The sequence below is a fragment of the Platichthys flesus genome, chromosome 10 (assembly GCF_949316205.1).
Source record: "Platichthys flesus chromosome 10, fPlaFle2.1, whole genome shotgun sequence".
Classification (NCBI taxonomy): Eukaryota; Metazoa; Chordata; class Actinopteri; order Pleuronectiformes; family Pleuronectidae; genus Platichthys; species Platichthys flesus.
The window spans coordinates 7,621,540-7,647,642 of NC_084954.1; the positions used below are offsets into that span (position 1 = coordinate 7,621,540).

At 40.5% G+C, this 26,103-nt stretch overlaps 1 protein-coding gene across 1 annotated transcript; it reads right to left on the reverse strand.

Moving 5' to 3' along the window:
- Positions 1 to 13: 13 nt before the first annotated feature.
- On the reverse strand, positions 14 to 25,888 carry uggt1 (UDP-glucose glycoprotein glucosyltransferase 1). Its single transcript, XM_062397104.1, has 40 exons — positions 25,836 to 25,888; positions 24,335 to 24,473; positions 23,985 to 24,064; positions 23,600 to 23,730; positions 22,911 to 23,023; positions 22,639 to 22,813; positions 21,046 to 21,142; positions 20,855 to 20,933; positions 20,501 to 20,601; positions 17,470 to 17,569; positions 17,299 to 17,359; positions 15,410 to 15,501; positions 14,513 to 14,663; positions 14,027 to 14,146; positions 13,855 to 13,940; positions 13,340 to 13,475; positions 13,083 to 13,214; positions 12,284 to 12,448; positions 11,009 to 11,129; positions 10,364 to 10,462; positions 9,531 to 9,625; positions 8,996 to 9,202; positions 8,752 to 8,883; positions 8,532 to 8,662; positions 8,321 to 8,416; positions 7,966 to 8,068; positions 7,778 to 7,857; positions 6,990 to 7,179; positions 6,293 to 6,451; positions 5,993 to 6,078; positions 5,740 to 5,824; positions 4,619 to 4,707; positions 4,379 to 4,483; positions 4,174 to 4,258; positions 3,621 to 3,803; positions 2,965 to 3,125; positions 2,680 to 2,794; positions 2,132 to 2,248; positions 1,203 to 1,347; positions 14 to 1,082 (listed from the first exon to the last, which is right to left on the reverse strand). The coding sequence occupies exons 1-40, from the start codon at positions 25,864 to 25,866 to the stop codon at positions 1,063 to 1,065; spliced, it is 4,593 nt and encodes a 1,530-aa protein (XP_062253088.1). The 5' UTR covers positions 25,867 to 25,888; the 3' UTR covers positions 14 to 1,062.
- Positions 25,889 to 26,103: the final 215 nt, after the last annotated feature.

A 26,103-nucleotide genomic window follows, 5' to 3' on the forward strand; every position in this document is an offset into this window, starting at 1 on the left:
GAAACAGTGGAACTACACTGGAACAAGTCTTTATTTGGGACTTTTACTGAACAAAAGGATCAAGCAGCCAAAACAGGATGAAATATCACCAAGAAACAGAGAAACATAATTTTTTCGACCAAACTCAAAGATCACGGCTCCACTGACAGAACCATAAACTCCACCCGATAACAAACGCTCCCTTTTCTTCTAAATGTTAGAACCCAATCATGCTTCCCTGAGATTTACAGAGACATTAATATTCCAAGAGAAACTCCTCAATCATGTCTGCTGAGAATGTTGTTGACTTTCCTGCCGAATGAAACGATGATGAGGAAAGAAAGAAAACAAACTTTCTGAAATTACATTCACAGAACTTTAAAGTGATGTCGAGTTTCAGATTGACATCGAATAACCCCCCAAAACGATCAAGTCCTCATGCCTGAAGGTCAGTCGATTGTTCTTTAATCATAAATCACTGACAGAAACTTTCTTGTTTTGCATTATTTTGAATGTTGATTACGAAAAATCTCATCATATTGATCTCAAGTCAACGGCTGGAAAAACTATAAAATCATATTTCCCGGACCTTTGTAAGAACACTATAAGCTGAGTAATAAACTACCTGTACCATTTAAAAATCCAGAGGACGGCTCAGCAGCTGTGTTCTAACCCAGTGAGTGAGCAGAGATCCGTCCCACCACCAGATGTTTGGATTGTCGTAGAACTCCGAATCCACCGGTCGTGAGATTCAGCGTTCACGTCTTTTTTTGTGCTTCGACCACATTCACAATCCAAATCAGTGCAAACTTACAAACTGACGTCTACCACAGGGAAAAGAGGAAGGAAAAACATAGGACTCACATTCTCACCACTTGCACACTCGCATACAGAAACACCTCTGGAACCCTACCACTGAAAACCCCCTTCACACATGATAAAAAGACAAACAAACAAACAAACGTTTTAACCGTCGAGCTCCGTCTGTGGTCAGAGTGTCAGCAGCCGGTGTGGGAGGAGCTTCTCTTCATGAAGCAGACTCTTTAAACAGAGTCCAGTTCACCGCCTCATCACAGCTGCATCTCACAGCTCTGTGTGAGTGTCTGACAGGGAGACGACAAAGGAAGAGAAAATAACTTTATTGATGCACTTTGCACACGAACACTGATCTGTGAATTAAACCTGTGTGTTGTTGTGTGTGTCTGTCTGTGTGTGTTGTGTACCTGTGTCCTGCTGCTTTGCTTGGTGGATTCTTCCCCCCTGGACTTTGGTCTGCAGACGTTTAATCTCTTGGTCGTAGTCGCTCCACTCGGCCACGATCCTCACCGCAGCCTGCAGCTTGGGCTCCTTGGTCCTGGGGTTGTTACACTGAAACCAGGAAGGAGCAGATCAGACAATCAGCTGTGATGGAGAAGAATGGAACCATTCCAACACTTTTCATGCTCCTTCATCTAATTCTGTCGACAGGTGATGAGAACAGGAAGCATCGTGTAGTCAGAGTTTCCACTTCCTCTGATCTACAGCTTGTTTCCCACTAGAGAGACATTTTATAAACTCTTTAGACTGAGCTGCTGTTGATGGAGATAAATGTGTTTTTAGCATCTGTTTAAAGTATGTATGCTGTTTTTGTATATATCTCGTGCTTGTGTGTGTGTGTGTGTGTTAACACTAAAATGACCCTGCAGTGACACGACTAAGTGGCAATAATTAGGAGACTCCAGTACCAACAATTTATTAATACCTGATTATTTAATTTGTTCAATTAAGAGAGCATTGCAGATTTCAGGGTTTCGGTTAAAGCAGAGAAAATAAGCTGTTTTTATGAATAAGATTGAAAATACATCTTACTCTATTGAACATTTGCAAAAGTATCAAACACTATCCAAATTTCAGCCCTTAATGACGTTTTTTTTTTTTTTTTAAAATGTGATTTTCTATTATAAATAATCAAATAAATAATAAATATGACTATTTTTTATAAAAGAAAAGGAACAAATGTTAATAGAATTGTGTTAAATCATAAACACACATTATTCCCTAACTATTTGCTTCCCTCTAGTGGCTGTTCAGAGACATTAAACCTGTGACAATTCTTATTAACTTGTAATTTTTGTTTGTTTCTTCCTGACATCAACACACAAGCTTTTCTTACCAGGTCTATCGTCTTGGCGCTCTTCTTGGTGCTGTCGTCGCACCAGGTCTCACACCACAGCCACTCCTGAGGGAGAGACTTGATAGGAACCTGGTGGATCATGTTGTTGGGCAGATCCTGAAAAAACAATCCACAGTCAGACCAGAGGCAGAGACTAAGATTTGTTTTACACAGAAGGTTTAACAGCTTCTTCAAAAGCCTCAAAGTGAATCTTTAGCATTATAAGTTTATAAGCATGAGAAGAGGCGTCTGCTTTACAAACACTTCCCACTCAGCGGCGTCTCAATCTGCTGCCTTTATGTTTTTATCTGTTGTGTTGTTACAATCAGGGTTTGTGTTGAAAGACATCAGGGCTCTAGTGTTAGGAGGCAAACATTTGCGTATTTGCCGATGCACGACCTTGAATATTCAACAGAATTTGAGGCATTTTCTTCAGCTGGAAACAGAACAGCTCTGCATAAAAGAACTTTTGACCTCAGTGTAAGACCCAGATCCTTGCTGCACTTCTCACTGTGAAGAAAATACAGACAGGTATTGAGAAGACAGACCTGGTCCAGGTTGGAGAGGCTGTTGGGGTCTTGGCTGAGCCCCTGGTACTGCCCTCGGAGCCGATCTCCTGCCGCTATTTTCCTGAATTTCTTCAGGTCGACCACGTACAGGGCGCTGAGCGGGATGACAAACGGGGGAGAAATCAAAGATGCATGAAAGTATGAAAAGGGGATTGAAAAAGATATTCACAGTGTGTGTGTGAGGGCGACAGACTTAAAGTCCTGTTATCACAGAGGCTGAGATGAGTGTTAAGATGTGTCAGGGCTCCCGCTGTGTATTCCTACCTGATGTGATATCTGCGGCCGGCGAGGTGACTCGCCCAGTAGCCCGACTTCCAGAAGCGGTAGCCGTCCATCTCTCTCCGGCTCTCGCAGAACGGGGTGTAGCCGTACGGAGCTCCCTCCAGGTCGAAGTCACGCAGATCCTTCAGGTCCGCACGGACGATCTGCACGAGAGGACGAGCCGTTAACACAGGAGGATACACAAGATAATACTTGTTCATTTATCAAATGTTGGTCTATAAAGAGACAGAATATTGATTATTATAAATCAAATGTTCCTAGATCCAAAGATCATGTCTTTAAATTACTGGTTTAAGTAGAAAAAGCTGAGGTATTTAAAACAATCAGAGAACATGAAGAAAAAAAAGCTTATCTTCATATTCAATAAAAAAAAATTGAAACAAAACTTGTTAGATTAAAAAAGTTGCTTCTTTCTTTTCTACTCATTAATTATTTATAATGTAGAACAATTCCTACTGTCAGATTGTTCATATCAGAATAAGATCATTAAAACAAGTGAATAATAAAAAAAAAAATTCTATAAAAAAACCTTGGGGAACATTAAAGAAAAAGGTTTCTAAATGTTTCCCATTTGAATCAGCAGCTTATTGTCAATGTGTAAACTGTTAGTATATTTCAGCAGCAGTGTTGGTACGAGCCTGGTCAGCGTCCACAAACAGGATCTTGTCGACAGCGAGAGGAAACAACACGTCCAGGAACAGGATCTTGTAACCCCAGATGATCCGCTGCTTCTCCGTCTGTTGGTGTAACCAGCGCGGCCACTTGTACTGCACCAGCTCGTACTGGAAACCATACTCCTTTGCCATGTCGGGGATGAACTCCTGCGAGACGGTCACAATCAAAGACACGGCTGTCAGTGTGTTTACATTTTTAGCCAATTAGAGCTTCCAGCGTTTTCACATCATGACTTTTTTTTTGTATTGAGCTCAATTGTGATCGTTCTCACACACTGGGCGTGTGCATGTAAACAGGAAGCAGATTGTCTTGTTTGCAGGTTTATGCTTAATTACAGATACAACAATGAAAAGTAAGAGCCCCAGGATTTGGTTTGTGGGTATTTTCTTCTAGCCGAGCATAAAAACTCTCAGCGTTTGAAGTGAAAGAGCTGCCTCCATCACAAAAAGATCTACAAATCAATGATGAGGTGCCAGACGATTTTCTAAAATAACAACCGTGGAAAAAAGGAAACACCTTGAACGTCGGGGACAGGTAGTTCTTGAGGAACCAGAACTTGACGGGAGTTTTGGTGTTTTTCAGGACCGACAACATCATGATCCTGAAAAGTGAAAAGGAATAAAAAAAGGACTATTGACAACAGAGCTTGGAAAACCAAACAGAACCAATCGATGGGCTCCGTGTTGATGTGACAGTCGTCTTCTCTGTGTCGGACACTGACCTGAGGAACCTCTCGTACAGATGCCCCGAGGCCACGGAGAAGATGTTGATCACGTCGTCTTTCTCTACCTTCAGCTCCTCCATCTTTCCTCCACCTGTAAAACCTCTGAGACACAAAAGACAAGATAAAAACAGGTTATATGACAGGTACACATTTCAAAATAAAAGATAAAATTATCAGACATCTTTGAATTAAGAGAAATATACATTTTTGATTGTGTGGAATGAAGGTGACTTGTACCTGGTCAGAGATTTCCAGAAGCCAGCGTCGTTCTCCTCGGTCCCGTCACTGAGCAGCTCCTCATTGAACTTGTCTGGTTTCTTCTGGACCTGATCGACAAGTAAATTTCCAAATAATGAGTGAAACAACCAATAGAAAAACCTTTAGGGGAAGTCATCCGGTTTATTTATAAGTTAAAGATTTCTTTGTCACAGTTGTTTTGAGTTTTCATTGTAGACTAAATAGAAATAGAAATGAGTGATATGAGATTTTGTGCAGATCCAAATGTGGATCTAGTGAATTTAACAGTGATTTCAGAAGGAGGCTGTTGGGTCTTGGTGGACTGAGACATTCTAGTCGTTTCTGTTTTAGTATGAAGTGACTATGAAGTTGCTTTAACAACATGTATATGGTTTGTTGTTGGAAAGGTGCTTACTTCGTGTGATCTTTGTCGTCGTAAACAGTTTCTACAGATCCACCCACATGATTCTGTATCATACTAATGATTGATAAGAACCACATTTTAAAGTTCACTGAGTTGTATTTGAAAGTTTTAGCAATTCTCAGTGATAGAGTCAAAAATCCAAAGTGGTAAACAGCAACGTTAAAGGATAAAATCATAATAAATATTCTACACATATTAACAGAAAATTGAGTGACAGAAAAATAAGTAAAATGGTTTCCTGAAACCACAGAACTGGGACTTTACGTCTATATTTAGACTCCTGCATATATTTGCTCTTTATTTATTATTTAGCTTATTTTGAATAATATATTTCCCCGTTCACTAAATTTCCAAATGAGTCAGATTTGTTCCTCGTTATATACGACATAAAAAATGCTAAAATAAAAAAGCAAAGCGGTGATACGTGATGTGTAATTTTACCCGTGTAATTTATGCACCTAATATATATGTTCTGCTGTTATGTAAAGGGCTCAACACACTGGAGTCTCTTCTAAACATTAAAATGTATGAGCTTAGAGATTGTAGAGACTTTAAATCTCTTCACTGTCCTGGATTTGTTTTTTTTATTATTTGGGGATAAAAATGAAATCAGCTGAATGTGATGAAGGGCGTCTCTAGGCCTCCTGTCACTCGCTGTGCTGCCAGACAGGCGTCATTTCACCAGAGGTGAACCGACCTTGACTTTAATGATCCTGCTCTTGAAGTTGTTCAGCACGACTATGATGTCGTCTGAGTCGGCCGGGGAGTCGGTGCCGTCGTGGCTGCAACCGCGAAGATGGAAAGGATAAGAAAAAAAAATAATTACGTTATAACAGAAGGTTTACAACTGATGTGTAAATCCAAGAGTGAGGCCATGAGCTGAATTTAATAACTGATGGGACCAGTCGCAGACTCTTTCTGACACAATGCAGACGATTCTCAGCTCTCACCTGTAAATCTTGTAGATGTCGTCCGAGCGTCCTTTCCTCATCTTCAGGATCCAGGCGCCCGGGTTGGCCTTGAGCTGAAAGTAGCCCTACAGAGCAGAGCGCGGGGCGTTCAGGGTTTGTGAAGAAAGGATAAAAAAGAAATACTAACAAATAATGAAGAATAAACTATTTATAATCATAGAAATCACTGAGAAACATTACAGCTTAATAATAGAATACGTTGCCAATGTTTTTCTGTTTCAGCAACTTCAACATCTTTTCTGCTCTGAGGTGCAAAAACAACCACAACTTGGAACTCACCAGGTTTGCCATGACAATCGTGTCCATGATGACGGGTTCAGAGGCGGTTCCCAGGGTGAACTGCAGCCCCCGCGGCGGCTGACCGGAGCTGACGTCGAAACAATGGCCTTCCAACAGGAGATGCTCCAGCTCGTACTCTGCTGCCACGATGTTCTCCACCTGTGGGACAAGTAACGTCAATGGGTTTACAGACACACATGGACAAAGGGTTCCTGAGTAGACATGAAGTTGTCAAGACAAGAGAAAAAAAATTCTTCAGCAGATGCAGTTTTCTTTTATCACTTTGCATTTGATACTAAAGCTTTATGATTTCATAAAGTGGAAAAGAAAAAACAAGATCAATCTTAGCAACATAATAAAAAAGGAAGAAATCTCAGAAGTACGATTGAACCTCAACAGAAGACGAAGCAGAGATAATAGAAAACACTTTTTTAAATTATTACAGATAGAGTTTAATATCAGGTTTATATAACTAGGAACTTCACTAACCTTTAAAGATGAAATAATATGAAAGTAACTTGTTAATGCAAAGGAAAGAGGAAAAAAAGCTTCTGTCAAGAAGGAAAATGACTAAACCCTCCCCGTCTTCTCCTTAAATAGTTTCCTGGTCTTTTAAACAAATAGATTAAAAATAAATCCAGTGAAATGACTTGGAAAGATATAAAAACAGGTCCAGGTCATTTGAACCTGTATCTACCTCCTCCAGGTAGATGTTGTCCAGGTCGTATCGCGTGTGCACCGACTCAACCATCCAGCTGTCGGGGGTGTTGATGTTCAGGGTGAAGAGCGGAGACTGGGGCATGTCCAGGAACCTGGCCATGGGACCGGGGGAGTAACTGCTGTCGCTCTGAAACGTCACCTCCGGCTCCAGCACGTAACGGTAGATACTGGAAAACAACACAAGCAAAACACTTAATACACAAAGAGAAACTACTTCTACCTTCAGTGCAGGTGCAGGAGTCTTTGTCTTTTTCAGATTAGATAGATTCAGTATATAACAACTTATATTTATTATCACTCTTATAAAAGTGCTATTGATAAGCCGTCACATCTGCTGATTGTATTTCTATAAATCCACGTCCACGACCAACGGACAAACTCCAACCATCAAGAAAAGACGATCAGAAATAAACTTGATTTGTTTTTAAATAAATGCTTCTATAATTGAATAATTTCAACTTAAGTGCTAGTAGAGTCTTTGATATATTTAAAATCTAAAGTTCAGATAGATTTACAATCATAAAGAAATAAAGTTAAATGTTAAAGTTTTTAATAACAAAAAAAACCTCAATTGCATTCTTTAATTGAAACTTAGTTTACAATAACGCTTAAAGATAAGTTTATTATTAGCCCTCGTAGAATAGAGAAATAAAAAGAAATACACTTAATGGCCACTTTTAAATGACTTGAAAAAACCAATGCCCTGGACTTTTGCGGTGGGTGTCCTGGTGTAACAGGGATGTCCGGTGACGTTTGCGTCCTCACCTCTTCAGCGGCATTTCCGACAGTTTGGATTGACAGTTCATGAAAACCCGCAAGTTGACGTTTACCAGCTGCTTCAGAACCTGGAGGTGTCGAGAGGGGAGCAAAATATGAACACAAGGTCAGAGGAAGGACAAATGAATCAGCTGGATTGATCAGGAGAAAATGGATAATTCACACATTCATCGTACCAGCAGGAGAGGAGCGAGCTTCTGTGCGTCCCTCGTTGCTGGATCCACAACGGCAACAACATCGAAGTACACTTCTCCCTCTTTAGGGCGAATCTTCACAGCACTGCAAATAAATGATAATGTGAAGTAAACACTATTTATTTTTTCCACTTTTTCTCTCTGTCTGCAGAGGATACATTCGCTTTAACACTTCATTTAGTATTTCAAATCAATTTTAATGTGAAAATGGATTTCGTATTTCTCTAAATATTCAAAGGAATAAAAAATACAGCGACATCACCCTGGAGGAAAACAGAATTTTCACTACACAGACTCTCTGAGGACATTTAAGAACCTGCAAGTTTTAAAACTTTACCTGTAGCGGTCGTCAGCAAAGTCATACTCGACCCGGGCTTCTCCTTTGGGCTGAGAGGAGAGCAGAGCGTCGACCTTCATCACGAGGTCGCTGGCCCTGAGAAGAAAACCTGTGTTAACTCACAAAACTCAACATAATCTGAAGATATTATATTGTGAGGTTCCTGCAGGAGCCTGAGAGAATCTAAACTTGTGAAACTGAATTAAAATACCTGTCCTCCTCAACTCCAAACTGCTCGACTTTGCTTTTGATTCGCTCTCCAGACGTCTTCAGGATGATGCTCTCCAAAAGCAGGAAGTCGTCCTGGTTGAACACCTCGTCTTCCTCCAGTGGACCAATGATCTGTAAACATGAAACACGGTATTTAATAGAAATTATATTTATTTGTGGAGGATTTCCTTCTGTTTCGTGCAGGCTTAAAGTTTCCTCACTCTTCCGTTGCTGATGACTGCTCTCTGCCCCTTCTTCAGTTTGAGCACATCTCGACAGTAAGCAGCGTGGGACAGCAGGAAGTCGAACTTCTCACTGTCGTACGCACTCTTGAACAACGACAGATCCATACCCTGAAGAAACAAACAGTTAACATGTAGGGAGTTGATCAAATGGAAAGTCACAAGGATTATAAACAACAGAAGGAAACACAATTATTGTGAGTCATGATCCAGTGAATCTCACCCCCACAGCGAATTCTCCGATGTCTACGCCCGTCTGCAGGGCGGTGGCCGTCTCCTCTTTGGCCATCTTGGTGATGAAGTTCTTGGCGTTGTTGGCAGATTGCGTCTGCATGGCTGCCCAGATGGCTCGGGCCACGTGACTGGTCTCGGCAGACAGAGCCACCGATGGGTTGTTGATCATCCCCAGTCGGACGTTGTTGCTGGTTTTCTGTTTTGCAGCAGGTGAGAAGGTAAAATAACTCAAGAGATAATCTTACAGAATTCATAAGGGAAAAATTAGTGAACTTTAATCATGTTAGCTTTTTTCTTTTAGATGTTATATTGTCATGATAACTTGTATCATTCAGTTTTAAGATGATGAAGAAATGTTTATATGCCAATATTTTCTGGATTGATTTTAGCAATATATCACAGTTAAAATAAAATGTATGGTATGTCATTTATTTTTGGTTTTAGCTTTTAAAAAAGGTTTTTCTGAATCAATAATCATAGGAGTAAATGTTTTGAGGTCCAAAACGATGGTTGTTATTTTGTACCATGTGTCTGATGGCATCGTAAAGGAGCTGTCGACCCGAGGGTTTGTCGAAGTCTCCCACCACCCAGAAGGTCACAGGACGGATGTAGCCATCATCTGAAAACCAAAGAAGAGGAAGAGAGGTGGTTGTCAGGAGATGTTACTGAGGTGAGGCTGTGCGAGAGAAACACATCATCTTAAGGGAAAATAAGCTTGGAAACAAAATCATATGTAAAAAGTAGAAGTAATCTTATTCCACTCCAAATCTGGCTTCTCTTTCGGAACCTTTTAAGAACATTTTAAACATCCAATCACACTTTTAGCATTTTGTTCTTCATGCAGCTACGAGAAGTGACGCCTAATAAACGGTCATGCTCTCCTTCGGAAAGATGTAAAAAACAGCATTAGAACTCACTAAAGAGTGCTTTTTTTAGTAGTTATACTTCAGACCTTAATACACAATCACTGCATGCGTGAATTAGTCATTTATGTCCTCAACACAGATGGAGCAATGAGGGTGGTGGATTCACAAACACATCTTAAAAACAGCCAGCAATTTTTTTCACAGAAAACAGGAAAAAAAGAGCAAGTGAGGAGGAGAGGAAATAACACGGAGGAAAAGGGTGATTACCATGCCTGTTGGTGGAGGTCATCCCTGATGCAGGGACATTTATAAAACACATGAATAAGAAGAGGAGAAGGAGAGGACAGAAGGAGAACACATGAGGAAAGTTTGGGCTCAAACACGACAAAGTTATCTCCACTAGAAAACTCCACAAACATCCCCTTTCATTCAGCTGTTGGTTGTATGTGACAGGATATCACATGAGAAAAGACTTGACTGCCCACTCCTACCTTTCTTAGTCATGTAATTCAGACTGTTGGCCACAGCGGTGCTCTTCTGTTTAACGTCCAGAGTCGAGAAACGGGCATAATCGTCTACGAAGAAGTTATCTGCAGCAAAAAGAAGAAGAGAAAATGGAGATAGAGCAAATGTGAATGATAAAAACTGCAGAGAGAAGACTCAGATGAAAATAAAGAATTCATTACCTAAAAAATTTGGTTAATACAGAAATCTTATAACAGCTCTGTGGACTTTTTCATTCACTTCTGAGATTGTCCAAAACTTCAGATTGAAGTCTTCAAGGAGTCAGGCTTCAATGTTGAAATAGCACTTGTAACACAACAGGCTTTCAATCCCCCTCCTTTTGTTTGATTGTCAGCAGGATTACACAAAAATTACTAAACAGATTTCCATGAAACTTAGTGGAAGGATGGGATATCAGCCAAGAAAGATCCCATTAAAATCTGGAGCAGAGCCGGGTGAGTGGGGGCAATTTGGTGCCGATCCAAGAACAAAATCTGGATCTAGCTGATTAAAATGTGGTTCCATAAGGGGGTCTGTTGGCCCTGGGTGGAGGTGTGTGCTCTACAGATGCCTTTCTAGCTTGTTTTCAGATACTGTTTCCTTATTCCTCTACATCCCCACTGTGGACTTACTGGTATCAGAAAGGTCCAAGTGTGTCCTGCTGGTGGACAGCACTCTGGGGTTGATGCGAGGGACAACGTTGGCCTGGTTCATGATGTAGTCCACCACGTCGTGATCTGTGGCCAGTTCACCCTGCGATCCAAACAAACAGACTCATGAGGTTGAAAGACAAATTTACAGCGCACATTGTTATGTTACTGATGTTCCTGCAGGAGGTCATTGTGTGCCGGCCTTTTCATCCCCACAGTCACAGCCAAGAAATCCCTTTCAAGATTTAATAGCTTTTCCACCGCCGGTTACTGATGCTCGCGTATCGACTGGAAAGTTTTCCACCGCCAAGTTTGGATTAAACATTAAAAGGTAGAAAACAAGAATGATGACTAACACTGTGTCCAGCACCAACACTAGTATTAAAACCAAATAAAAAAAACGGTCCGCGGTTCTTGAATGCCTTCGAACACCTTTGAAAGAACCAATTCAAGGAGTTGGCTCATTTGAGAGCTGGAACAACATTAAAACGAAGGGAATGACAGATGGAGCCGCTCACAAAGATCCTGCCTGACAGACGATCCATTTCATCACAACAATCCTTGACAGTGCACTCATAAAAAAATGCACCATTTGTTTCCAACAGCTCTGTTTAAAAAAGAAAAAAAATTACTTGAGTTCTTCTGCTATTGTTCTTTCAATTCGTTTGTTTATTTAAATCAGAATTTTTAATTGAGCGAGGTAATTATAAAACAACACAAATAAATACCCTGACTGGTTTCATTGTCGGTAGAAGCAAAGAAACCACTGGTGAGTGTGGGACTTATCTGATGAGATTAAGCCTTTTTTTGTTGTTGTTAAAAATAAGCACAGTTAGAATTTTTCTACAGTTACTTGAAGGATGATGAAGGAAACAGTTTTTCATAGACTGTACGTTCATATGAGCAAATCGGGAATCTCCAGTAAGAACTCAATGTATTACAGCATTTATGCAAAGTGAATCAAACGCTCATCAAACACAGGTCTGCAGAGGCGTTTATGCAATTAGTTATTTTTTGATTTTGACTCATCTGCAATGAAAATTGATTTTGCTTCGAAGAGAAATAAAACGAACATCAAATAAAAACATCTTTAATGACTATCTTTTTTTTATTAAACCACAATAAAACAATACTGATAATAAAATCTGACTGTCTCACAGTGACCGTTTATCAAAGTGTGTGTGTGTGTGTGTGTGTGTGTGTGTGTGTGTGTGTGTGTGTGTGTGTGTGTGTGTGTGTGTGTGTGTGCTGACTGACCAAGTAGACGGCTCTCTGGTAGAACGAGGTTGTCTCCAGGATCTTTTGCATGGTGACTGTCTCCAGTTCGTCGGGGTCCAGCTGTTCACGCTGGTAAGGTACACCGTTGTACATGACCACAGGCAACGGGCCCACTCCGGTCTGCTTGTAGTACGCCCGGCCGTCCTGATAAGAGACAATCAGAGGTATGAGCTTTAATTATGAGTTTTTTACAATCTCAAAAATACACATGGGGATATGTACTTCGAATTTTTGTAATTTGAAAGAAATTTGGCAATGATTCCCAACATTAAGTTATAAAAACCTTAAGTCGATTATAAGAGGCTCTGTACTTTAAAGTTTAAGAATTAACTTTAATAACTATAAATAAAAAGAACACATAAATACAAGTAAATATATACATTTTTGATAGAGAAAAAAAACACACATGCAGATGTCAATATGTCTGTAAGAGGCTCATATCAGCTAATTTTCATGGCCCATCGGATAAATCAGTTGGGCTCAAGAAAATAAACAAACATGGAATAAAAATCTCTGTCCAACTCTGTTTAAAACCGTTTTTAAATCTCAAACATGCTTGTTCACTGTTGAATGTCAGTCTACATTTTAATCTCATTATTCATGACTTTCATTTTGAAAAGATCCATTTCAGAAAATACATTTATTCCCTTTCTCGTTGAGAGTTAGACGCCTTTTACTTTTAATAATGAAAATGCACCAATGTCAGCTTTGACTGATGATGCCCACAAAATGATTGTAGCCTTCAGTGCACAGTGACGCCACATTAAACCCGACTCACCTTCCTGTTGCTGTCGTAGCTGGAGTCGGCTCCCAGGACGCTGCTGACCTCCACGTAGGGGAACTTCTTCTCCAGCACCTTCACCACGTCCCCAACACTCAGCTGTCCACCGACGGGCACGTGGTTAAACATCTGACAGGGAGAAGGAGGAGGAAGAAGAAGAAAAGGGTATGATTGATTTGTTAAAAGACGACAATAAATGAAAACAACCGGATGGTTGTAATGCTCTAATCAAAGATGGTTAAAGGTCGACTCACCGAAATGACAGCTTCGAACGCGCTCTGACTATCCACTTCATCTTTGATGTAGTTGTACGCACGCACCAGCGCCACGCCCGCATCCTGCATCCCGTCGATGTCATCTTCATCTGACACCACGAACACTAATCCGATCCTAAAACACAAGCAGAGAGCATATAAGCGTCCAAAACAACCTCTCATACATATTGAACAGCTTAAATTCAGAGTGAGACGTCTGCTGCATCAGTATTCAAACAACCCGACCACCCTAAGACGCTTCATGCAGAGAAGTATCAAAGGTCTCTGAACCTGCCTGACAAACTCTGAAATTTAAATAGATGTTAACTTTTAACTACACACTCGCTTCCAGCAGCTCCTATTACATATTTTGATGTTTTTGCAGTAACTGTGGTGCAATAAAAAATAAATGATGTTGCTGTTTTATTAAAATATACACAAGAAAATACATACAACTTCCAATCCAAGCATAAAGAATGTATTTCAATAAGTTCCTGGACGATGCAAATACAAACCTAAGTGGAATGTTGTTCGCATAAAACATCTCTGCAACACTCAGCAGCTCAGCAGAACTCTCGTGGGTGGGTTCCAGAATAATCACCTGCAACACAAACACACACGCTGGTACATCTCCCAAAGATTTAGACCCGTTTTAATTCACAAAGGATTTATCAGGCATGGACGTACCAGATTGTGAAAGTTCTTGCGGATCTGTCTGATGACTCCGGGAAATGTGGGTCTGAGCAGCTCCTGGACATTGTAGGGCCATGAGCTGTACCTGTGGTCGGTCTCCAGGTTGTTAATCCACTGAAAAGAGAGAAGAGGGAATTGAGGAGGGAATGGCAGCCTGGGCTCAAGAGCCGATCAGTGACAACAAGAGATTACCTTTGACAGCAGTGGGCTGCTGAAAAACTAAAAACGTCACTGTCTGCTTATGATTCTTAAATTTGTCTTCAATTAATCAATACAGTTTTTGTTCCTTCCAAAGTTTCCTGGCCTCAAGTTCACATCTTGAAAAACTGTTTGTCCAAACATGTAATAGTTAATAGTCCATTTGTTGATTGACTAATTTATAAATCAAAGTAATATCTAAAAGGTCAGTTTTCTTTCAGCAGGAAAGGGGGTCATGATCTGTAAGAGGAGGCTTCGATGCCTGAACACTTGATTTCTTACACTGATGGCCGGGGCACGGATGTCCACGGCGTAGTCCGAGTCGGACGGCTGAACGTTGAGCTTCAGTATGTCGTGGATGTAGAGCGTCTCGATGTGCAGCGAGCGCAGACCCTCCATCACCCTCGCTTCACTGCGCAGCATCTCAAACACACTGCAGGTGAGAGCAGACAGAGGTCAGTCAGTGTTTGATGGTCTACAGTCGGGGTGAGTAAGAGCAGGAAACTACCAACACAACTGTTAAAGCAGATTGTGTGCCACTGAACTGATTTCCATTTTTCATAAAAAACTAATTTAGGATTTTTAACATTACAGAAACTGTGATGTAAATTGAAATATATACAAATCTGGTTTCAAATTAGATTATAGTGCCTGTAGTAAAAATTATTGCAGAGCTCAAACAACTAACCATGTTAAATTTGAGTAAGTTAATGTAAAATTAATCAGCAACTTATTTAAATATTGATCAATCAATGGGATAGTTGTCATTAGAGATTTATCTGCAGATTATTAACTCATATTGTCTATAAAATAATAATCAACATTGTGAAAAAAATTGATCACAGATGAACCCAAGGTCTCATTTTGTCTCACCAACACTAAAATCCAAAGATATTCAGTTTAATATATTATTAGCTTGTAAATTCATTGGACTATCAATTATTCTATATTTGAGCTTGAAACTGACTTTGGCATTTAATTGTTTACTAAAGGAGTTGCAAATGGCTTTTCTATCTAATCATTGCAGCTCTAGACTGAATATAAACGTTTGATTATAGAGGTTACAAATGATTAGAGTGACACAAATGTTTATCAGTGGTGAAAATAGAACAAATGAGATCTTTCAGAGCTTAGTAACTTACAAATGAGAGTTTATTGTGTGTCGGTGTGTGTGTGTACCTGAAGATGTCCTGTGTGTCCAGATCGATGTGAAGCCCATTGATGAACAGAGCTGAATCCCCAGGCTGCAGGCCCAGAGTCCCTTTGAAAAACTTTGGAGACATCAACATATCCTGTTTACATCAAACCCTTTAACTTTCCATTTAACTTCAGCGGAGCAAGCGGTCACATTGTGTAGCACGTCACGTCAAAACTGACCATTGTGTCGTCAATTCCGTTGTAAAACTTGAGGCAATATTCAGCAAAAAGCTGTATCGATTTAAATCGACATCTCCAAACGAGCAGTGGCAGCTCTGTCTAAAGCAAGTCTGTTTAGAGCAATCAAACCACACACTAAACACATCTGATTATTAGAGAAAGAGTGTGTGATTGAGTGTGTGTGTGTGTTCACGGCTGTGAGAGGCTGCGTGTGTTTGTGTGTCAGCAGAGGCAAAAGAGAAGCTGAAAGTCGTTCTGGCGCAGTCAAATCTCATTACAGAAAGACAAAGACATCAGATTAATCATACTCCAGACGCTGCAATTACAACAAGACATGATTAACACAAATATTGTTCATCCCACTTAAACAGCATGAGGATGTGAGTGTGTGTTTGTGTGTGTGTGTGGGAAACAGAGGGAAATGTCTGCGTGCAAGTGTCCAAACTACTTCAATCAATAATCCTTCCTCGCTGCAGGACTCAGTGCGCCTGCTGAATGAATCACCGATTCAGTAATTAGGACATTTGCTGCTCACCCCCACCACCCACCCAAACTCCTGTCTGCGCACCAAGATAATGTGAGCACAGCTTGAGGAGAAAGGGGGAGGCAGGAGAGAGAGAGAGAGGGGGAGGGAAAAAACATTTGTCAGGAAAAAGGGGTGATTACCTATTCCATTAGCGGGGCAAACCCATAGACATTGTCAGGAACTGAATGCTTTTCAAGTCCGACGTTGTTTACGATTCATCACGTAATAAAAAGGTGAGAGGAGCAAAACAAAAACAGGAAGGGCAGTTCTCATTTTGAGATATTTCCCCGAAGACGCAGGTTGAGGGGCCGAGGGAATGTGGTTGTGGCTGTGCGCAATAATCTCGATCTGTTTTTCTTTATTTTTCTACCTTATTGGATCGGATAGGTAAACAGCTAAACCTAAATTATCCCTGACAACTCAACAACACAGTCAGCAGGAAGGTAAGAACAGTGGCACGCTGCAGAGGGAAACGACAGCGGGATGAGAGAGGAGGAAGAAGACGAGCAGCTGGGATGAAAGGAACATTTGAGCATTTTTAGACCAATGCGCATATTTAAATAAACATTAAAACACTCTTGTTTTTGTAAATGATCTTCAACATTTGCACTCAAGCGCAATATTTCATTTTTGTCAACAAAACAAAAGCAACGAGGCAATAACATGGTGTCATGGTGATTTGATGGAATTAAGACACTAACGTCCTCTCTCTCCCTTCCTTCCTTATTTTCATCTCTCTGCCATCATTATTGAATAAAAGAAGAATATTCTCACGATAAAAACATGACAGTTATATAAGAAAACTGTGGCTAAAAATAGTTACAATAAACAGCGATATTATATTAAAAACGATCGCAAAAGTAGAGGTTAGATATACAGAAAAAGCTACAATAAAGCGAGTATGTATTAGACCCGAACAATTTATGGGTTGGCCAATACGAGTCTTTCACCTCTTATGATTTCAGATAACAAAATATGCATTTATGTTTTTTAATTTTACATAAAAAGATATTATAGATTCATTGATTTGGCTGTATAAGTGTTTTCTTTGTATTTATAGTTATCATAATAAAGATTTTGGAATGTATATATCTATTTTGACTGATATACATCCTACTTATAAGCGTAATAGGTGTGAGCGATGAATGGAAGAACAAACACGTACCTTCTGATTCTCGCTAATCTCTTTACGGATCTCGGAGTTGACCACTGTTTTAGTGATGGACCTGTGAGGGGAAGAGGACAGACTGAATTTAAAAACTGCAGACAAATTAACCTCTGTGTAAAAACAAAACTTCAGACACTGTCTACTTCTTGTGCGTTTTCTCTTCTTTACCTGGCTTTGGTTGGGAAGTTCTGACTGAGGTCTCTCATAACACTGAGGGCCTCAACAGCAGGAGCCGCAAGAATACGAGCTGCTGTCTGGAAACTAAGATCTGTCAAAGAAATAGTGGGAGGACGTGAGGGAGACAAAGAAGGAGAAGGATTAGGAAAGTGTGTTAAAATAAATTTTGGGTCAAATTTAACCTTTGACCTGATGAGCGCTGAAACGTCAAGGGGGGGGCCAAGCACAGCAATTTGTCTGTTAGTTAAGACATTTCACCAAAAGCACAGAAGTGGATCTGCTGGTGGCACTCGACAGGAAAAAGTCAAGAGATCACCACAGTCATTAGGATTCGACGCACAGAATTTCACGGCAAGCCACCTGATGAGAAATTTCATGCTGGATAGTCTCCATCGACCGACTCAGAGACATCGTGATCCCAAGAGCTGCGCTGCTAGCGGGGTTAAAAAAAGTAATCAGTTAAGCCAATTGATGTATTAATTAGGAAATAATTTCACGTTAACATGCTTGTCTTCACATCTAACGAATTCATTAAATCCATCTTCAAGCATTGAAGCGTTTAAGGCAGGATTAAGAGTATAGACTGGAATGTTTTAATATGTGACTTTATATGTGATAACGTTGTATAGCAGATCTTGTGTGGGAGCTTTTCTTTGCAAGGAAAGGGCGAGAAAAGTGCGGATTATTTCAGTGGAGATAATTTCAATGCAGCGAGCATCTTTGTAATGGTGTTGTAGCCTGTGTGATTATTAGCCCCTGGAGGTCTCCCTGTCTTTATAAACAGACTGAGATAATGAGCCCCAGTGGGGTAGAAGATAAAGACAGACGCCCACATGACAGTCAGACAGTCGAGCTTAGCCCCAATCTCTCATCCCCTCACATCCTTTATTTAACACAATCAAAGCCGCCTCATGCTCGCATCCTGGCCGTATCTAGTGAAAATAAATAAGTCTCTGTGTTTGTGTGTTTTACAAAAACACATAATCTGAGCCCGAACTGCCGACAAATCAGTGAGCTCATGTGGATTCGCTCGAAACAGGCAGGTTTGGACGTCTCATGTTCAGTGTGATTTCCACACATCGTGAAACAACTCTGGCCAATCAGGACCATTTATCAGATTTAACAGATCTGACAGAGGGCAGCTGAAAGACGGCTGTAGCTCATTTGGAGACACCTGCTGAATCCACTATTTTGCCAGAGTACTTAACGAAGTGGACAGAGAAGAACAAATGGTGGAACTAAGAAGGTTGCAGGTCTCGCCCATTGTGTCCAGAGGCATTGTGGTCTATGGCCCCTTGATATCGCCATTTGGAAATCGAAAATGATCCCAGAGGCGAAAGAGCCAGGCAATATCAGGTCGAATATAAACCAGGGGCGGTAACACAGAGTAGCTCGAGGTTTGTGTGACGCAAGCAAAACGGACAGATTTCAAAAAGTGAATACAAATGAGTCAGTGATTCATCAGATGATGCAACTCTAATCAATAGTGCTTTTATGTTGCAGCAGAGACCGCTCTCACATTATGACTCGTGTGTTAAGACGACACTGATCGATCCCAGTCATTGAGTGCAGAACTAGACATAAAACATTTCACTGATGGAATGATCTCACTGTTAAAACACTGAATATTTTAGCCTGCAGGTGTAACATCTCTCTGAATGCATTTCCTTTTATTTTCCATCATCACTGGATAAGGAAAATAAAGAAACTAATCAAACCACTAAATCAACATCAAGGGGGAAGTAGATTCTCCCACTGGAAAGTAGTGTGTATGTAGTGTGACTTTGGGGACTGATTACAAGAAAATGTTTTAATCTGTTTCAGCAAAAACAGAAATACAGATAAAGATCTGATGTTCTGTCTCACGTCGTTTTCACACATTTAGTTTGGTTGAATCGATCGGGACCCCACACAAATATATGATTTTTCGATTTTTCTTCTGCTCTGGTGCCAGTTCACACTGAGTTTTGACAAACAAACCAATAGCTATAATCATGCTGTTTTACAAAGTGTCATGAAGTGGGAGCATTATGCTGCTTCTACCCACATTGGAAAATCAAATTGTGTTGACTGGCAGGATATCAGCAGTATTTAACTGAACATTGTGTTTATTTTTTCCTCTCAGACTGAATCTGTGAGTGAATAGTGACAAACAGATGAAGGTATTATGAACCACAAAATAGATGTAGGAAAAGAGGAGTTTAATATATTTTTGTGATCTTGAATAAATATACGTTCTTCTGAAGATTGCTTGTAAGAATGCTCTCTGTTCACGACCAGCAGATAAATGCTCTAAACAAAATGTCTTCTATAATCAAATATGGGTCTGCTTTAAAATGGCACAAGAGCCATAATTCCAAGTGGTTTAAGTTTGGTTGTTTCATCCACACAAGAGTTTGAAGAAAAGCTTTTGCAACAAATTTTCTAACCTGAGTTCATTTGAACAGAACCAAACAAGGTAGGCGGGAAAGAACAAGGCTACAATTAAATCTGAAATGCAGCTGAGGGAGATAATGTTTCTGCTCCTTTTCATTAGTTTGCTCAAGGACAGAAAAAAATCTTTGTGTCAAGAAACAAATGATTATTTTTGGATGGGAACGAGAATATCGGATTCATGTCGTCAGGTAATTATCTTTTGTTAGGTGAAGCGATGAAACTAATGGACAGAGTGGTCGGTCTGAGTCCTGAGGGCATATTTACAGGATCATAAAATCAATTCCTCAGAATTTAAGTGACAGAAATAATTCCTGCAGGTGTTAACAGTGAGTAGTTGAGGAAGTGTTTAGATTTGGTGCAGGATCCCTGGGCTTTGCAGTTTATTTTTGTTAACTTGTCATGGTCTTGGCTCTGCTAATTAAAAATATTTGCTTTGCTCTGCAGTCAACAGTCGATTAAGTAATTTCACTCCGTGTAATATAAATATGCATCAACACACACTTCCTGTGTAGCTTGTTAGTGTAAACAAATTCAATCATGTTACAGTTAGAAACAGAAAAACTGAAAATTCTGGGCAGATGTTTACCTTGCATTTGCCAGACTTTCAGAGGGGACATTTCATTTGTGCTTTCGACTAAATGTTTCCTCAACTCCTTCAGCTGTTCTTTGAGCTCTGGATAGAGCGTCCTGTTGAGAAAAAGACAGCGGGATTTAAAAGTGTGTCTGCTAAATGCCTAAGTAGCAAATTGCTAATTAAGAGAGAGCACACGTCTTCACAGACAGATTGATTTATTTTCGGGTTAGTTTATCAGAGATAGAAGGTTATATAGTCAGTGCTTTGAGGGAAGAAAAGAAAATCTTGGCCAGTTGAGCCTGGCGCAGCTCCTGGAGCAAATCCAAGCTTTGAATTTTTATCAAGGCCTGACACACAAACACTCACTTGAGTTTGCCAAATAGGAATCCCTGGACCTCGTCCACTGGATCCTTCTCCCCCATCATTGTAGCGTTCTGCCCCGTTCCTGCAAACACAATCAATTAACTCATTATTCACATCAGGACTCCTCAGGGACTACACAATCATGGGCATCTGTGTGTCTATCAACAGCATGTGTTTGTGTATGCATGGCTAACCTTGGACTTGTGTGTCGTCCTTTGCCTTGTACTCCTGGTTTTTGATTGCCAGCTCCACTCCGTACCCAGACAGATACACTTTCTTTCCACTGGGATTCTAGAGGCGAATGGAAAACATTGTAAAAAGATGAGAAGAAAACTGAACCCTTGTGCCGAACATTAGTGTGTTGTATCCTTGGATGCCCCTTGGCACGCCACTTGAGGATGTATTCAGCGAGAGCTTAAATGCATGTGTAAATGTATTCAAAGGGCACTGACAGGAGTTTAGTCAGTTTGATAGCAATCAGGCCGTTTACTTCATTTCTCTTCAGCTGCACTGATGGGAAATTGAACAATGTTTCTAATCCATATTAAAAAAGGTTTTTGCCCATGTGGCTTGTAATATTTTTACATCTTTCTATTCATCTTCATCTCTGCTGTAAAAATGAATCTCACTTAGAAAAGAAAGAGCTACAAACTCATATGGGTTCTGACTAAGCAAGCTTTCAAACACAGACAGCCAGCTGTTGTCCCCTAAGTGTCCCCCGATTGGACCTCGTTCTTAGAAGTAGAACAAAACAGTGATTAATGTAACAGCCTCTCCTGTGTCCAGGACTTTGTGCTTCAAAGACAGATGGTGGGAATAATGCAGCATATTGCACAGAAGAAAAATGTATAAATTGGAGAAGCCGCAGAGTTTTTTAAATCATTATCTCTGCTCGTGTTCACACAGAGGTAAATACAGTCAATACGTACTTGGGGGCTTCCCAATATCTATTATTTTGTGAACAAGCGTGCATCTCTACTGTAGTAAAGAAGGGTTGAGGGTCTCGAGGCCAAAACGGTATGACAGCCTTTGTCAAGGGAGACGACCACATCTGTGTATTTTACATGACTTGGATTTCACCAAAGGACCCTATTCTTATAATGATAAAATGTTTCCTAAAATGGTAAACGTTGGATTTCTAATGTTTTTAGAGTACAGCTTTGGCCATATTTAGGCTAATGTCACAATTTACAGCCTACATTTTTGGATCAATAACTTTATATCAATGTATATAATTATTGCATTTTGAATGCAATGTACAGATGAGAAAAATATACATTGTTAGAAATGTAGTTTTCCAATGGTCAGACCATACTGAACTCATTTGCTGAATCATTTCCAATGTTTATTAATTTGCTTATTACTCTCATGATTGATCAATTATTGGCTGATACATACAAATAGTTAAGTTTCAAAATTTCTTGTTTTGTTTGAACAAATGCAGAAAAACTCTAAATATTCAGTTTTCTGTCATAGAAGGCGAATAAAACCATCAAAATATTCTGAAACTTTGCAAAATCTATTTCTGGCAATCAACTATTTAATTAATCCAGTAATCATACCAACAGTGATCTCAGTCTGTCTGGTTTAATCTTATTATTAACTGTTGAAAGCCTGCTACTTACACAGTCAGCAGAGAAAGATATTGTGATGTATAAAATATACATGTAACAAAGTTTACTGTATATGGGTTAATGATTTTGTCCTTATGCAGGAGTGTCACTATGTGTTTTGTATTCCTCTTTCATTCATCAAACTGATCGTGTTATTATGAATGTGACACTTACAGCCCGGTAATGGCGGAACACGTAAGTCACCAGCCCCTCTCTGACTTTGGATGATATGATTTGGTGAAGCCTCTGGAAATTTGGTTCTCCCAACTCAGCATAGAGGAGGACGACGGGGCCATCTGGGTTTGACCCTGGGTATTTGTGGTCGCCCTTGAACAGGTATGGCTTTGGTCTGAAAGAGTGAGGAGATTGAAGTCGCTCATAATGTCATAGAATATATTTGACTCATATTTGACCATCAGATCTGCATTGTAAGAGTCTCTAATTACCGCTCGGATGCTGTTTTCAGAAGTTGTTCCAAGCTTTCAACTTCACACGTCTTCTCTCCATGGATGTTGAAAAAAGCTGAGCAGCCAGGCGGAGGAGGCTCGTTGGATGCAATCTAACAATGTGAAGAACACATGGAAACACATTTACAGGATTATGACACAGCTTCTCATGCATGTAATAGCCTTGAACAACTAAATTAAAGGAGATATATTATCCTTTGTAAAAGTTCTGCAAAATTAAAAATCCCAAAGTCAGTGGTAAAGGAAGCACTTCTCTCAGACAGAAAACTTTGCTCCTGAAGCTTCTAAGGCACCTTGTCACTTGTAATGTAACATCACAATGTCCCACATTTGCATAATGTAACCCTACTCTGGTACGCCCTGTAACAAAGGCAGGTGAGGTGAGAGCAGAGGCCAATTCCTCCTGCATAAGCTGGAAGCAGGTGACCAATTACAACCGAGTGGGCCAGCTGACCAATCAGAGCAGAGTGGGTTTTATGTGGAAGAGGGCCTTAAAAAGACTGGAGCATTTTAGAGAGGAGCCAAAAAGAGGAGCTGCATCAATGAGAAGAGAGATGCAATTACTGAAATTGAAAGCATGTAAACATATTAACATAAAAGCAAAAAACCCAAATAAAAATGATGAGCCTGAATATGAGCATGTCTTCCTTATGTCATCGTCTTTGTACCTGTTGGAAGGAGTGTACTGTTGCAGAGTAGGCTCTCAGGGAGAGGGCAAACTTCAGCATTTTCATCTGGACGGGGCTCAGCAAGGCACTGGCTTTCTTCAAGATCAGGTCATAGTAGGCCTGATCTGTGTCTGTGTGAAGACACATGTTCATGCTGTTATTTTGACCACTTTTTACCACAGGCAGAGACACGAGTAAACAGGAGAAAGACATAGTTTGCAGATCTTTTCCTTATCATGTTATTGCCTGCACAAATATTTGGACAAAACACTGACACTGCATTTGCCGCCAAGAGGTTTGCATACACATCACAAATTCCGCTGCTCACAGCACAGAGACTAAAAGTGGAAGCTGGTCTAGAGAGGGTGAAGAAGTATTACTTTACCATCATGCTCTCCTTCTATGTTTTGATTGGCCTCAACAAAGTCCCAGAACTTGTCCTGGCTCTCCTCTGCCAGGAACTCGCTGAGGAAGAAGAGGATGAAGGTGACAGTTTCATAAGATGTGAATCTAAATACGAAACACTGTGTATGTACTGAACATAGCGTTAAATGCTACATTTGGATTAAAAATGAACAGCTGAGGGAGATGGAGGCTGAAACTGGTTTAAGAGGACAGTCTTGTCATCTGTCAGGACATTGATTAATCCATTATCTGCTTGAGAAGTGTAATGTCACACGTAATGCATAATGTGATGTGGCTGCTACAGAACTGCAGAGCGGTGCAGTGCTGTACCTGGCCTCCAGGAGCAGAGGAGTATCAGCCCATTTGGTTGTGAGGGTGGTGGTGACAGCTTTGGAGTCTGTACCCCCCGACACTGCAGACAGCAGTGATGGCAGCAGGAACCACAGAAGCCACATCCTCAGGCCTGTGTCTGATAAAACAGTAGTAGGACACATAAGATGGGAGGGAGAAGCAAAGGACACAAAGAAACAGCTCAGACCTGTTTGTAAATGGCACCTAAAGCTACCGAGGTGAGACATGAACATGTAGAAAACAAGTGTAACCTCAACACATTGAGGGAAGCAAGTCAGTCTGTATGTGACAATGTCGCGCCTCAATACTGAGAGATAACCTTTCAACTTTAAACAGAATCAAATCAATATGATTTGATCATGTTATCATTCTTCATTTTATGGTTGGCTTTAACAATAACTTGAGACAAGAAAGGTTATTAAAATTAACATTTTGTGATTTAAGTGTTTGTTTTCAGCAAGTGAAGTCAACTCAAACACATCTGTTAAGCCTGAAACAAGGAGCTAAAGGTTCTCCTCTTGATGTACATCTCAACGTGCATGTTTATATATTTTTGTTTCCCATACACGAGTGACCTGCGTCAATATCAACACTAACCAACACTTGATGAATTTCCATTTTCAACTGTTCCAGCTGATATCTATACATTGATTTGCTCATCCTTGATGAAGTGCCTCAAACTTTTGTACGGTGCCTTATGTTGACGTGAGTATTTCCCTGTAAACATTACTTTTTTTATAATGTTGGTATTATGCGCAGACTTAATGTATTAACCTGCCACTGCTCATGTATCCACACAAATATCATTCATGGAAGTTATTGCAGGATTGCTGTTCGTTGTTAGTGTAGCTGATGAAGTTTGTCCCTCCACTTCTGCACTAAAACCACCTGATTAATAATCCTAAATCTGGGTAAAGTCTGTATTTTGATATAAGATGATAGATTTGATGTTAGGCACATAGACTCAGACTGGTGAAGGTGGAAACGACCTTTATCACCAGTGATTGTGTTATTACATCCCAGCAGGACATGAAGTTTTACACAGGTGTAAACAAACAGTTGGATGCTTCCTGGCCAATGGGAAACTTCAGCGTGTCTCCTAGGTCTGAACATCCGGACACTTTCACTGACACAGCTCTGGCTTTGACAGCGTGAAGCTAAAGGCTAACTGCACAGCATGGCGGTGTCTTATCAGTCTGAACACATCTATGATATCTGTAATATTAACGCACACGCAGCTCCTCGGCAGTTTGTTCACTCGGAGCTGTCAAGAATCAAAAATTGACGCTGGTTTAAAAACCCGCTAAGCTAATGATTAGCTCGCTAACACCTCTTTCACGAGCAGGGACCCGCCTGAGTTCACCCGCTTCTGGTCAATCCCCGCCGGCTCCGGACGAGTCTCTGCACAAGCTACCGAAGCGGAGGTTACACGGGGACAGTTACAGCTTCGCCACCTGAGAAATGAAAGATGTATTCTCACCGACACCGGCTCCGCTGCTTCCTGCATCCATGTTCCGCTGGGAGTGGGTGGGTCCTGACAACCGCCGACTGAGGTGACCGCAGATGTCGCCTGTTCGCAATGACTTGAAACTCTCCGAGCGTCAAAATTACAGTTAAACAAACGATGAAAGGTAATTTAAACAAAAGGCAGCTCATCACACTGAGGAACAATCTAAACCTCACACAGGGGGAAACTGAGAGGATTAAAGCAATTAGTTTTACAGGAAAACCCATGTTTAATCTATCTT

What these genes read in the sequence shown, in the direction of transcription:
- uggt1 (XM_062397104.1), bottom strand. Translation starts at nt 25,866, where the DNA reads ATGGATGCAGGAAGCAGCGGAGCCGGTGTCG. An exon ending in AAGCAGCGGAGCCGGTGTCG is followed by an intron (nt 24,474 to 25,835) that starts GTGAGAATACAT and finishes CTGTTTTATCAG; the next exon opens with ACACAGGCCTGAGGATGTGG. An exon ending in GACATCTACAAGATTTACAG is followed by an intron (nt 5,825 to 5,992) that starts GTGAGAGCTGAG and finishes TCGCGGTTGCAG; the next exon opens with CCACGACGGCACCGACTCCC.